Source organism: Stegostoma tigrinum, chromosome 9 (assembly GCF_030684315.1).
Source record: "Stegostoma tigrinum isolate sSteTig4 chromosome 9, sSteTig4.hap1, whole genome shotgun sequence".
Lineage (NCBI taxonomy): Eukaryota > Metazoa > Chordata > Chondrichthyes > Orectolobiformes > Stegostomatidae > Stegostoma > Stegostoma tigrinum.
Window position 1 is genome coordinate 78410638 of NC_081362.1, and position 13705 is coordinate 78424342.

General features: G+C 40.7%; 1 protein-coding gene across 1 annotated transcript in view; it reads right to left on the reverse strand.

The window, feature by feature from the left end:
• The window catches only part of ryr2a (ryanodine receptor 2a (cardiac)), a 684685-nt gene that overhangs the window by 397167 nt on the left and 273813 nt on the right, over positions 1 to 13705 (reverse strand). Inside the window, exons 10-12 of the mRNA XM_048535805.2 lie at positions 8430 to 8586; positions 4059 to 4223; positions 1935 to 2056 (exon numbers count right to left, since the gene is read on the reverse strand). Of these exons, the coding sequence (XP_048391762.2) occupies positions 1935 to 2056; positions 4059 to 4223; positions 8430 to 8586 (444 nt within the window). The remainder of the gene's footprint in view (positions 1 to 1934; positions 2057 to 4058; positions 4224 to 8429; positions 8587 to 13705) is intronic.

Sequence of the window (13705 nt, forward strand, 5' to 3'; positions counted from 1 at the left end):
GATAATAAAATGTGAGGCTGGATGAACACAGCAGGCCCAGCAGCATCTCAGGAGCACAAAAGCTGACGTTTCGGGCCTAGACCTTCATCAGAGAGGGGGATGGGGTGAGGGTTCTGGAATAAATAGGGAGAGAGGGGGAGGCAGACCGAAGATGGAGAGAAAAGAAGATAGGTGGAGAGGAGAGTATAGGTGGGGAGGTAGGGAGGGGATAGGTCAGTCCAGGGAAGACGGACTGGTCAAGGAGGTGGGATGAGGTTAGTAGGTAGGAAATGGAGGTGCAGCTTGGGGTGGGAGCAAGGGATGGGTGAGAGGAAGAACAGGTTAGGGAGGCAGAGACAGGCTGGGCTGGTTTTGGGATGCAGTGGGGGAGGGGACGAGCGGGGCTGGTTTTGGTATGCGGTGGGGGAAGGGGAGATTTTGAAGCTGGTGAAGTCCACATTGATACCATCGGGCTGCAGGGTTCCCAAGAGGGATATGAGTTACTGTTCCTGCAACCTTCGGGTGGCATCATTGTGGCACTGCAGGAGGCCCATGATGGAAATGTCATCTAAAGAATGGGAGGGGGAGTGGAAATAGTTCACGACTGGGAGGTGCAGTTGTTTATTGCGAACCGAGCGGAGGTGTTCTGCAAAGCGGTCCCCAAGCCTCCGCTTGATTTCCCCTTTGTAGAGGAAGCCACACCGGGTACAATGGATACAGTATACCACATTGGCAGATGTGCAGGTGAACATCTGCTTAATATGGAAAGTCATCTTGGGGCCTGGGATGGGGTGAGGGAGGAGGTGTGGGGGCAAGTGTAGCATTTCCTGCGGTTAAAAAAACCTCAAGGACACTCTGAAGTGAATTCTGAAAACACAGCTACTGCATATATTTCAATTTCTCTATTTCTGTTGTGGACTGGGCCTCTGTAGTGTTAATCAGATGCAATGAAGGCATTATGCAGAAATTATCCCATGAACATTTTATTGAAATCTTAATAAATGCAGTGCTTGCCTGGTCAATAGCCTGTTAGTGTCACAGACAGTTTCTTCAACAAACGCAACCAAAAGCCATAAATCATAGTGCGTTATACTATAGTACAGGTCTCATGGCATATCAGTCCAAAAGGTGTCAAACAACATGTTAAGCCAAGAGTTTACTGCTGGGGGTAACAATACACAAATACTAAACACATTAATATGAATTTGCTGCCTGCTATTTTGACAAAGGGGTTAAACCATTTTGAGTAGATAAATATCTGTTTTCAAACACTGGACAGAGGTCTGTTGTGGAAAAGCAATAAACTGTTGGTAGTACATATATACCTATGGACTATGAAAAATCAGAATATAGAATGATTTGGACATTGCCAGGTTAAAGAAGGTTTAACAGTTTTTCTCTCTTTCTAACTCTCAGTTGGCAAGAGACAAGCCTTAAAGCAAAAACAGCTAAAAGTTCACTCTCTGACTGAACTACTTCTAAAAACTGATAAAGCTTCAAATCTCAAGTCTCCTAACAATTTGCCATTGAATACCAAGTCTGATCTGAAGATCTTCCATCATTCTGCAGCTGTCAACAATTTGATCTCATTACAGGAATTAAGGGAACTATGAGAAGTCAATGTATTCTATTGTGTAAATTTTTAAATTTGAACTCCAGTAGAATTGTTCCTTTGTTGCCTTTTTTTTCTGAACCTTGATAATTCTACTAAGCTGTGTTGTCTTGTTTTGCCTGCGCATTACCTTGTGGGTTTGGGATTAAGGGGATATGGTTTAAATCCGAGTAACAGCATCAGAGAGTAATAGAGTCATACACAGCGCAGTAAAGGTCCTTCAGCCTACCAGGTGACCCAAGAGATGACCTGGGCTTTGGGATTCTAGAAAACTGCTTTACATCTGCACTGTTGCTACAGTGCATGTTTTTAAGAGCCAAGTCATAATTAAAAGAAAGCATACCTAATAAACCTGTTGAAGAGAAAAACTGTGCTGCGGATAACCCGTGCTGTCCTTGATTCTTCATGCTGAGAGCGTGAAAGAGTTAAGCCATCATCCATGTGGCCTTCGTGATGCATTATGGCCTAAATGAAAAAAAAGGTAGCAGAAATTTTTATTGCAGCCAGATCACAACAGTTTATTTCTGCAGCTGGTGTTTAATTTTTTTTTTCAGTGATTACAGATTACAGAATAAACATTATCATATCAAAAGAAAATGGGGAAGAGCTTGTGGATGGACTTCCTGCCTCACCACCAATTGAGACTCATTTACGTGAGTGATTCATTCCAACTTAGAAGCCTCAACCTTCCAATAAGACAATGAAATGTAGGAGCAGAAGTAAGCCACTCAGCCTATCAAGAATGTTCCACCATTCAACAAGGACATGGCTGATCTGATAATCCTCATCTCCATTTTCCTGCCTTTTCTCATAACCTACAGTCCCCTTGCTGATTAAAAGGTTATCTATCTCAGCCTTGAAAACACTTAATGACAGCCTCTACAGCCCTCTGCAGTAAAAAAAAACTCCATAGATTCACTACCTGCTGAGAGAAGAAATTCCTTCTCATCACTATCTGATGTGTGGCAGGTACATATTCCGGGATTATGCTGTCTGGTCCTAGACTCTCTCAATTTCCTCTATTTAACCTGGCAAAAGCCCCCTAAGAATCTTGTATGTTTTCATCAGATTGCCTCCCATTCTTCTACATTCCAAAACTATAGGCCCAATATACTCAACCTCTCCTCATAAAGACAATCCTTCTAAACCTGGGACAAGGTGTAGAGCTGGATGAACACAGCAGGCCAAGCAGCATCAGAGGAGCAAGAAGGCTGATGTTTCAGGTCTGGGCCCTTCTTCTAAATCTGATATCAGCTTTTAGTAGACTACTCATAATATTAGGAAACCTTTCCTTGGATAGCTGTTCACAGTATTCCAGTTGTGGTCTGACTAGTGATTTGTACAGTTTTAGCAAAACCTTCCTGTTTTTACACTCCACTCCTTTTGAAATAAAGGCCAACATTCCATTTGCCTTCTCTATTATTTGCTGAACTTGGATGCTAGCTTTTTGTGATTCATGGATGATAACTCCCAAATCACTCTGTTCCTTTGTTTTCTGTAGTCTTTCTCCATTTAAATAATATTCAGCTCTTCTATTCTTCCCGCCAAAGTACATAATCTCACATTTCCCCATTATATTCCATCTGTCAAGTTTTTATCCACTCGCTTAACCTTTAACTTTCTCTCTGCAGACTATTTAGGTCATCCTCACCACTTGCCTTCCCACCTATCCCACAAACTTGGCTATAACACATTCACTTTCACCATCCAAGTCATGAATGTATATTGGATATAATTATGGCCCCAACATTGATCCCTGTAGCACAGTACTAGTTACAGGTTGCCATCCTGAAAATGTTCCCCTTATCCTAACTCTTTTTTCTCATAGTTAGCCCCTCATTTATCCATGCTAATACATTACCTCTAAGACTATCAGTTCTTATCTTATTAAGTAGCCTAATATGTTGTACTTTATCAAACACCTTCTGTAAGCTGTTGGCATTGAACCAGCAGAGAAAAGTGAAACTTGTCAGGGCCTCTTGTGGGCTTCTGGGGTGGGAACCTCCTTTTGAGGGCATGCAGTGTGTGATCAAGGCACTGAGCTTTGGAAGGGATGGGAGAGATACCTCCAATCCTTCCTGCTAGCACGATTACAAAACTGCTCCTCAGTGACTCCCACTGCACAGTCCTCCATTCTGTTATCACTTACCTGTGGCCTGAGTCTCTGAGTGATCCTGTTAACAGCAACAGCCACCACCTCTATGGCTAGCCTCTAAATAGTCACAATAATCAACAAGTAGGACTTCCCCAGTCTGCGGACATTGATTCTGGCCACTACCCAGTCACGTTCCAGATTGGAACTTAATTCATTCGGCCTTCCAGAGAAACAGATTATGAAGGACTAACACTGTCCCTACAGCTGAGGTGGAGACCCCATCACCCACTTTAAACTACACCCAACATTTAAATTGGAAAAAGGCGATTAGAAACACATTCATGTCACTAATGTCCAGAACAAAAGACTTACTTTACGCTGAGCAGTTCCCATCCGAGCTGATTTTGCATCTACAGACTGATAAGTGAGCCAAAGTCCAGTGTCTAGGTGCTGAATAAAGCACACTGAATCTCCATATTTAACCTCTGGAGATCCCATTCCATCCACCTCTTTTCTTATTCCTGTATCCAGCTTTTCCTGAAAATAGAAATACATCATTTTTAAACAATTCTTTATTGCACAAATTTATGATTCAAATTAGTCATTATTCAACAAGAGTCATTAGTTTTACCCAACCATTAAGAAAAAGCAGTTAAACCTGCAAAGCACACATACTGTTCTGACTCAGCTCATACACCTCAAAATGGAGCTCCAGTGTAACAAATGTGCTCATTTCAAAGTATTACTGTTTTTCACTGCTTTTCTCCCTCTGGGCAAGATCCACGATGAATCTCCACCACTGAATGGATCACACCCTATCCAACTCAAGATAATACAAAGTGCACCTATGTGACCTGTTCTCAGATTTCAAAACAATAATATTTAAGCCATGATATTACTATAGAAGTCATGGCTAGTAAATATTTCCCGAATTTCCATCTCCAAAACTGAGTACAGTTCTCTATATGAGGATCTACCTGAATGCAGTACTCCAGATGAGGATCTCACCAAGTACCTTTGTACTCTAGGCCCCTGAGGTGAAGATCAATATTCTATCAGAGATTTGTTTATATTCTTTGAGCCTGTCCAATTGTGTTAAATGATCACCATGTATGAGGTGAATCAGTTCAAGTCTTTTACTTTTTGATATTATTCAACCTATACATGCATAAAGCTCAGGCAAATGAAGGATTGAAATGACACATAGCCTCAGGCATGAAAAATGATTTCAGATTGTTATCAGACTGCTCCCAGAAAGCAGAGAGCAAGACTCAAGTGCCAATCATGAAATTAGGTGACAATTTGTTTTCACTCTGGTTGCTATGCCAATTGGGAGATCCAGAAACCCGCAATTAATTAGTTTACTCATTGGCAGTGCCAAATTTGCTAATCAGGCAAAATTGGGTACAAGAATGGTGTAACTCCCCTCCCTCTGACAGTCATAGCACAGAGGGAAATGCTACACTGAATTCTGTGACAGAAGTTGGCTATCTCAATGTAAACAGGCCATCAGCACAGGAATGTTTTACCCAGAAAGCTAGCTAGACCTGTTATGTATTGAGCTGCAGATTGTATAATCCAATCAGGCAGAAAGTCATACAAGACCGTGGTTTGTCATGAAAGGAAATCTGTAGGAGTGGCTGAAATGTGAACTATTGGTTCATGCAGGCAGAGAGGAGATGTCCGTCGAAAATTGGGAAAATAATAATAAAAGTTGGCAAGGGGTCATTGATGAAAGGAGCTAAGTTCCTAAAATGAGGCTACAAATGCATCTGCCTGTGTCGATTCTTGTCTACAGGCCACCCCTGTAGCAGTAGTCAGTGTCAAAGCTTAAACTACAGTCCCAACCAGTGGACCTAAACCATCAATTGGACTTTGGAAATTCACAAATTTATAATTTAAACTGTATTTATCGTCAAGATAGGAGATCCCCAGCACAATTACAAAATAGTAATCATAGAGAGGTTCATGCAGCATAACAAATGTCCCTTGTGCCAAGTTATCCGAAACACCTCAAAATGAATTGTGTGCAAATTGTCAGATACACTTGTTACATAACAATGACACAATTCAAAAGTATTTCATCAGTAGAAAGTGCTTTGAGATGTATAATGGTTATAAAAAGCACGATATAAATACTTTAAAAAAATCAGTTTCAAGATCCTTTTTCTTGACTAGCAGCAAGGAAAATGACAGCTGCCGATATCCAACATATTTTCACTCCTAATGATGTTCCCATAATTTAGGCTTGGATTCACAATTGTTTTTCAGGAAATAACACTCACTGTTTGGAAGATAGCAAAGAGATTGTGTTTTTGACGTAACATCAACAGTCTTAACCAATCACAACATCACAGGGAAATTTTATTTGAAAAATTGCAATTGACAAATAAAAGTATCTCTGAAGAGGTAACTAAACTACCATACAAAACCACATGAGAAAGTTGTGTTTTCGAGAACAAATTTTTAGGGAGAACAGGGTTGACTTTTACATGAGTAATATTTTTGAGGGAGTCGAAATTCATGATGGTCGTTTGGAACTGCCACTATCCTGATATTGACATACTGATGATTTTGTTTTTGTGCACTGATGATGGTTGCTGGCCATGGTCCTGAATTCAGTGGGGAAAGCTGTCCCAGTTAACAAGGTATAGAGCTGGATGAACACAGCAGGCCAAGCAGCATTAGTTTTTCTGCTCCTCCGATGCTGCTTGGCCTGCTGTGTTTATCCAGCTCTACATCTTGTTATCCCGGATTCTCCAGCATCTGTAGTTCATATTATCATCCTGTCCCAGGATGTCCAGTGACATGCTAAATGGGAAAACAGCAATTGTGTCAATGCACCCAAAAGTCTTATCAACACCACTCCACAAACTAACACAAAGTACACGAAAATATAAGTATCTTTTGGTAAAACATTGAAGAGGGTGGGGGGACAGTCAAATTTTACAAGAGATCAATTACACCTTGAATTTACATGATCTCAAAATATGAGGTGTCAATCTGATCCCCCGGTCCAAATAAGTGAATTAATCCCAGTCACCACAGCATATTTAGTCTCAGTGCTCCTGTAATATAGAGGGTAAAACCAGATGAGGTTCCTGTAGCTGTTCCTTAATCCCACGGCCACTGCAATTCTACTTGTGAATAGATTAAGTTAAAAAAAGATGAGACTTTGGACAATACTGAATGCTGCTGTCTCTCTGGCGATGAATGGCTGTCTGTGTGAGATATATGGGAACAACAGAAACAAATTAAGCCATATCCACCATGAATGCACTTGTAGGTTAAGAGCAGCAGAGAATGTCTGCATCAAAAGGAAATACAAAAAGCAAGGGAAAAATTTATCGATTATTGTATAGGTAACATTCTGTACATAAATTATTCAACATGTTAAAGAAAAATATTTTTCAGTTTTCAATTTTTTTAAAAATTCAGGCAAAAATTAAGCAAGCAGATAATATAAATGATAGTCACAAAGTTGTTTGGCATTTTCAATACTTAAGATAATTGATTGTAAATATTAAATTTAAATTGGAAATAAAATTAATGCCAGGAATTACATTGGGAGTTGTCTCAATTGACCACTGTAACGCAGGCTAAAACATTAATGGACAGGTCACCAGGCCTTCTTTCAATCTGCCTTTGAAGTTGCAATTAACATTTGAGGAAGATTTCAGTGATAAATCTTAGGACTACATATTTGGCTAATTTTTGCAATGGCTAAGGGAATTAATTTACATTGAAGTTTTTGGCATGTATTTCTGGAGTAAAAGCCTGGCCAAATTTTAATTGATAGCAAGTCATTGACTACAGATGAAGCCTGCATAAACAATACCAACCTGATGTGCGTAGGAGAACTATTGTAATCAAAATGTTACTATGACATACAGCGTATTCATATAAATGTGCTTCAATCACAACAGATTAGAGAACAAGCAGGTAGTCATGCTTTATTCAATGCACTCGAATTACAATATGGTAACAAAATTGACGGAAGGGAAACATCTAACCATTGAATATATCTCATTTTCTGGCCATTCTTGGGGGGCGATTGTTTCAAAATTAGGGGTCGCATTTTAAAACAAAGACAAGAAAATATTGTTTCTCTCAAAGGATTGTGCAACTTTGGAACTGTCTAAAGACAGTGCAGGTGGGTGTCACTGAATATTGAGAGGTTGTCTCCTCTTCTGGGAAAGTCTGGAACCAGAGGGCATAATTTCAGTGTGTAGGGTCGTCCAGTTAAGACAGAGATGAGGAGGAATTTCTTCTCTCAAAGGATAGTGAATCTGGATTTTTTTTCAACCTCAAAATGCTGTGGAGGCTGGGATCATTAAGTACCTTGAAGGCTGCGATAGATTTTTAATCAGCAAGGGAATCCGGGATGAGGGGGAAAGGGCAGGAAAATTGAGTTGAAGATTATTAGATCAGCCATGATCTCACTGAATGGCGGAACAAACTCAACAGGCTAAATGGCATACTTCTGCTCCTATGTCTTATGTCCATTTATTCAGCTGTCCTTTTTTTGCTGATACTTGCTGTTCTGAGGAATTCAATCCCATGCAATTCCAACCTTATTTGCTAAGTAGCTCAGCCTAAATTGTCACTTGAGTTTTTCTCTTCTATGCTGAAGTCTAAGTTGCTTGGTTTTATAATTTATACAAATACACAGAATAGTTTCAGTTTCACAGGCTGAATAATAACGTAATTAAGTCAGATCATTTGACAAGTATTTTGGAATACCTTGCTCAATCTGAAGCAGAAAGCTGTGCTTTTCACATCAGCTTTTTCTTTGCCCATTAGAAGAAGCCCTTTCTCATCAATGAGGCTCAAGTACTTCCCTGTTGTAACATGTCTCAGTCGGAATGGCTGACCCCACCTGATATGGCTTCCACTCCACCTGCAAGGAGAAGTTATTTCACACTTTGTAATATCTATTGAATATCAAGTCAGTGAAAGGACAAACAACACCCAGTTAATGAGAATGAAACAAACAAGACACAAGCAACAGTAAGTAACCTGAGTGGCTTGCCATTTTGCTGCTAATGCTGTTCAGAGGACTTTGCTTCACTGTAGCATAATGTTGGTGTTTAATGTAACTTTCTTTCATGTCTATTACTGTTTGTTATTTAACAAACAAATAGCGCCCTCTCTACATGAAACATCCATGTTCCAATCCAACTATTTCCTACAATCAACTTGCTTTTTCCAAAACTATAGTTGATTCATAACATTTGTAAAACATAACAGTTCATACTTGATTGTATATATGGTGCAATTCAGAGAAGTTTCTATCAATGGAGTACATGAGCTGCCTCACTACATTATCATCACAGGTTCTGAGCAGATCATACATTTACATTGCAAGTCAAACATTCTCTGGAGGACATGGCCTGAACAGTTTCACATGGGTTCCAATCCTTTGGCTCAGGATGGCAGGAGGGCCTCAAACAATACTCTTTCCCCATTGAACCGATGTGATAGCTGCCCTAAATTTCACTGCAACTCTCAGCACATTATCCTGGACCTTGGAATTTGCCAGTCTGCAATGATCCATTGTCTGAAATGTTCCATTTTGACAATACTTTTCAGCAAAAGACAAGTAAATTTTGTGCTGCCCAAAGAGTATCTTTCAATGAATTGGTGATTCTCCAGCATTAGTTAGTGTTGGGTCAATGTACACTGGGACAAACAAAAGTTTGCTGTGGAATTCCCACCTCACTAAGTGCCATTGCCCATGTATCATTAATTATACAATAAGTAGTATCAGTTACACCTTGTACAGTTCAGCACAGATTGCAATGATAACCACATTCAATAAATAAATGACATCTCATGACTGCATGCACTTAATCCTGTTTTAGAGATGTGGGCGCGTACCTATAGGTAGTGGATTGCTGTAATCTTGTACAATTGTAACAGTGATTACCATTAAACAAGTCAAAGCTTGTAGCAAGCAAATCATATTCACACCAGTGTGGATTGCATTACAAACAATGCGAACATTAATGCCATTTTCAGTCTTGGGACTGGGCTTTTACATCAGCTGCGTAGCATGGAGACAGACATGAAACCTTGTACCCCCAGCCTACAGCTGGTTCTCTGACTCCATCCCATTCCCTGACTACATCACAAACATTGGATGAGAAAGGATAAATTTGGTCAAAAGGACTACGTAGGGACATAACAGTCTATCAGGGCTGTTGTCAAAAGTCAACTGCAGGTGGTAACAAGGATGCCCAGAACTGGAAGCCACTTATATCGGAGACTGGTATGACACACAGGGATGACCATGTTCATATTTGTGCAGTAACACACTGCATTCAGAGATTCACTGCTGTTGAAGTGATAACCTGGATGAGGGGCTGGGTGTGATACAATACTGTTTTCTTCATTCCTGTTGCATTTAGGCTGCCATAGATAGTGAAAAGAAAACAAGCCCAGACTTGTGGCGAGGTTTTCCTGAGGTAAGTGTACCAAAGATCAAAACAGAAAGCCAGCCACAATGGGATAGTGAGCAGACAGAATGAAAGGTGGACTCTCCACCATGGTTAAATCCATGTCACTCGGTGTACTTTACATGGGCCAGGGCTCACAACAGTTAAACTCCAGACATATTAACACCATTGCTTCTTATTAATGCAAAGTTTTGAGGTTGTGAATAATGGGAGCCTCAACACTCAGTTAACTGGAGTGATCACGTTCACTTACAAACATTGTAGGCTAGCATCTTGGAGCGTGTCCTTTCAATGCCAACTTAGCAAATCTGGTTTAACTTGCATACCCACAGTTCAAAGGGCAGGTCCTAATGTGGAGGATTTTGCAATTGAAAACCCCAATGAATAACAACGTCAATCAGCATTTGTATATCGTGGCATCACTTTACGTTGACAGAATGGAAATGATCAGTTAGCTGGAGCCCACACTGCTGTCAGTGACGAGAACAATGTAATTATCTACTGGCCTACACATGAATACAGACCCGCAGCAATGTGGGTGATTCTTACCACCCTTTAAATGGCTGAGCAAGCCATTCAGTTCAAGACCATTTAGGGATGAGCAATGAATATTGGTCTTACCATTGAGACCCTCACTCCATCAAAGAATGAAGTAAAAATAAAATTTATAAGTAGAGTCAGCAGGCTTTAGTTTGAAATTAGAATACAAAAAGCAACCCTTCAACACAACCATTCTGTGTTGCTGTTTATTCTCCAAAACACCAGGAGCCCAATGTGTTTATTTTGATCATTTATCAGTTATCCCCTTGCCTTGCAGACACCAATGAAAGACAAAGTCAACACCATCCTACTGTACCCTAGGGCTGCTCTCTCATCAGAGAGAGAAACGACAGGTGGTGGAATTAACCTGCAAGTTACTAGGCATTATGTGAGAGAAGAGGGTGAGAAGGAAAGTCCTTCATGGTAACCTGAGCTGGTACAGAGCTGAACCCATGCTGTTGGCATTACTCAGCATCGTCAACCAGTTATCCAGTCTAGTGAACTAATCTTAACCAACTAAAAATAATATTCTTAAAAACAATTCTATTTCAACGGTAAGTCCAGGAGTGCATTTTACAGACTCTCAGCTTCATAAAATAATGTTTTGCCCAGTCTCTATCCCAAATCGCTATATTAATTGTGGGTCTAAGTTGCCTTGTTATCAATCTGTCCCAAACCAATAAAAGCACATTGATAGAATAGATGGTAAACAGAGTTATTTATGTTAAACATTTCTCTCAAATCAACCTGCAATCTCTGAAACAGCTGTAATTTTTCAAGTTTTTCCTTGTATTTGTATTTCTTCATCTCAGGCAGTGTCCCAGGGAAATAGGAGACAACAGCAACATTCAACCGTTTGAGATAGCTTCTGCCAAGCAAACATTTGTCCATTAACGTTCCAGCTATAAAATCTTGCTCATGATTGAAAAATATTACAAACGACATTTAAGCAGGAACAACCTGATACCTTTCTGTTTCTGTTTCAGACTTGCAACATCCATAATATTTAGTGAATTTTTACTGTATCTTTACCATTTCCTCAACTGCCTTCCTTTATCATTGTGTCCAAAAATGTATGAAGCACCCAAACTGTGGCTTTAAAAAGTCTTAGCAACATAGAAAATAGGAGCATGAGTGGGTTATTCAACACCATAAATCCAAGCAAACACATCTCCAAACTACGAGATCTAGGATTCTGCTCCTCCCTCTGCAAGTGAATCCTTGATTTCCTGACCTGTAGACCACACTCATTAAAGATAGGTGGCAACACCTCCTCCATGATAAACTTCTACACCAGTGCCCTGCAAGACTGTGCATTCAGCACCTTACTATACCCCTTACACACACTTGACTGTGTGGCCAAATTCAGCTCCAACTCCATTTACAAATTTGCTGATGACATCACCATAGTGGTTTGGATCTCAAACAATGATAAGACAGAGCACAGGAAAGAGACACAGAGCTTAGTGTTATGGTGTGAAGGCAACAATCTCTCCTTCAATGTCAGCAAAATGAAGGAGCTGGTCATCGCCTGCAGGAAGCAGACTAGAGGACACAAGATAATAAAATGTGAGGCTGGATGAACACAGCAGGCCAAGCAGAATCCCAGGAGCACAAAAGCTGATGTTTCGGGCCTAGACCCTTCATCAGAGAGGGCACAATTGTGTCTGTATCAATGGTGCTGAAGTTGAGGGGGTCAAAAGCTTCAAGAAATTACACAAAGTTGTGAACACAGCCGAGTCCATCATAAAAACCAGCCTACCTTCCACTGTCTCCGTCTATACTTTTTGCTGCCTCAGAAAACCAGCCAACTTAAGCAAAGATAATAAAATGTGAGGCTGGATGAACACAGCAGGCCAAGCAGCATCTCAGGAGCACAAAAGCTGACGTTTCGGGTCTAGGCCCGAAACGTCAGCTTTTGTGCTCCTAAGATGCTGCTTGGCCTGCTGTGTTCATCCAGCCTCACATTTTATTATCTTGGAATTCTCCAGCATCTGCAGTTCCCATTATCTCTGATACTAACTTAATCAAAGACCCCTCCCACCCCGATTATGCTCTCTTTCACCCTCTCCCAATGGGCAAAAGATACAAAAGTTTGAAAACACGTGCCAATAGATTCAAGAACAGCTTCTTCCCCACTGTTATCAGACTTACAAACAAACATCTTATATGTTACAATTGATCTTTCTCTTCACCTTCTCTGTGGCTGTAACATGGTATTCTGCATTCTGTTCTATTACTCAGATATACTAATATAACGTATGATTTGTCTGGACTGCATGCAAAACAGTGCTTTTCACTGTGTCTTGGTATATGTGACAATAATAAATCAAATCATTCAAAATCCCCAGTAGGCCCCTTGTCAGATTCCGTGGCAGCAGAATTCCCCAAAATTAACTCAGAGTGCAGAAGGAACTGATAATAGTATTCCTGAACTCCACCATCAGGATAATCAGTGAGGCTCAGTAATTATCCATGCAGCCACAATTTAGTGGTGGGTCAGAGATTAAATGGGAGCCATTCAGGTCTGAGATGGCTACCCAGCAAATCTTATCAGAGTTTGCAACAGTTATAGCAGATGGGCTGTCTATATGTCATTGGCCCAGCAGCACTGGCAGTGAAAGTATCGAATGACTTATAATTATCCAGCAGTATTTCATTCACTAGGGACCCAAAATGAGGGGAAGAGCATCATCTGAATGGCATTGATTCCATCAGGCCTCTCCCACAGAATTGAAAGGGGTTTCCCTTATGGCTCTTAAGCCAGTAGGTGGGCCTCCTGTTTGCCCCACAAAATTCAGCCTGCTGTTTTTGAAGGTGAAGTCATTGTAATGAGGGCTAGATAGATCTCACTGAGTGTAAGATCCTTGATTGGGGCCGTGACCTGCACCAATCAGGGAGCCCTGACTGATGGATATAAACAGGTGATTCAGAGAGACCCTTCACTCCAGTGACTGGCTGTGAGCTGACTGGTCAGAGTCCATGTACTGTGCACATGTACATAAGGGGTGACTTGGTAAC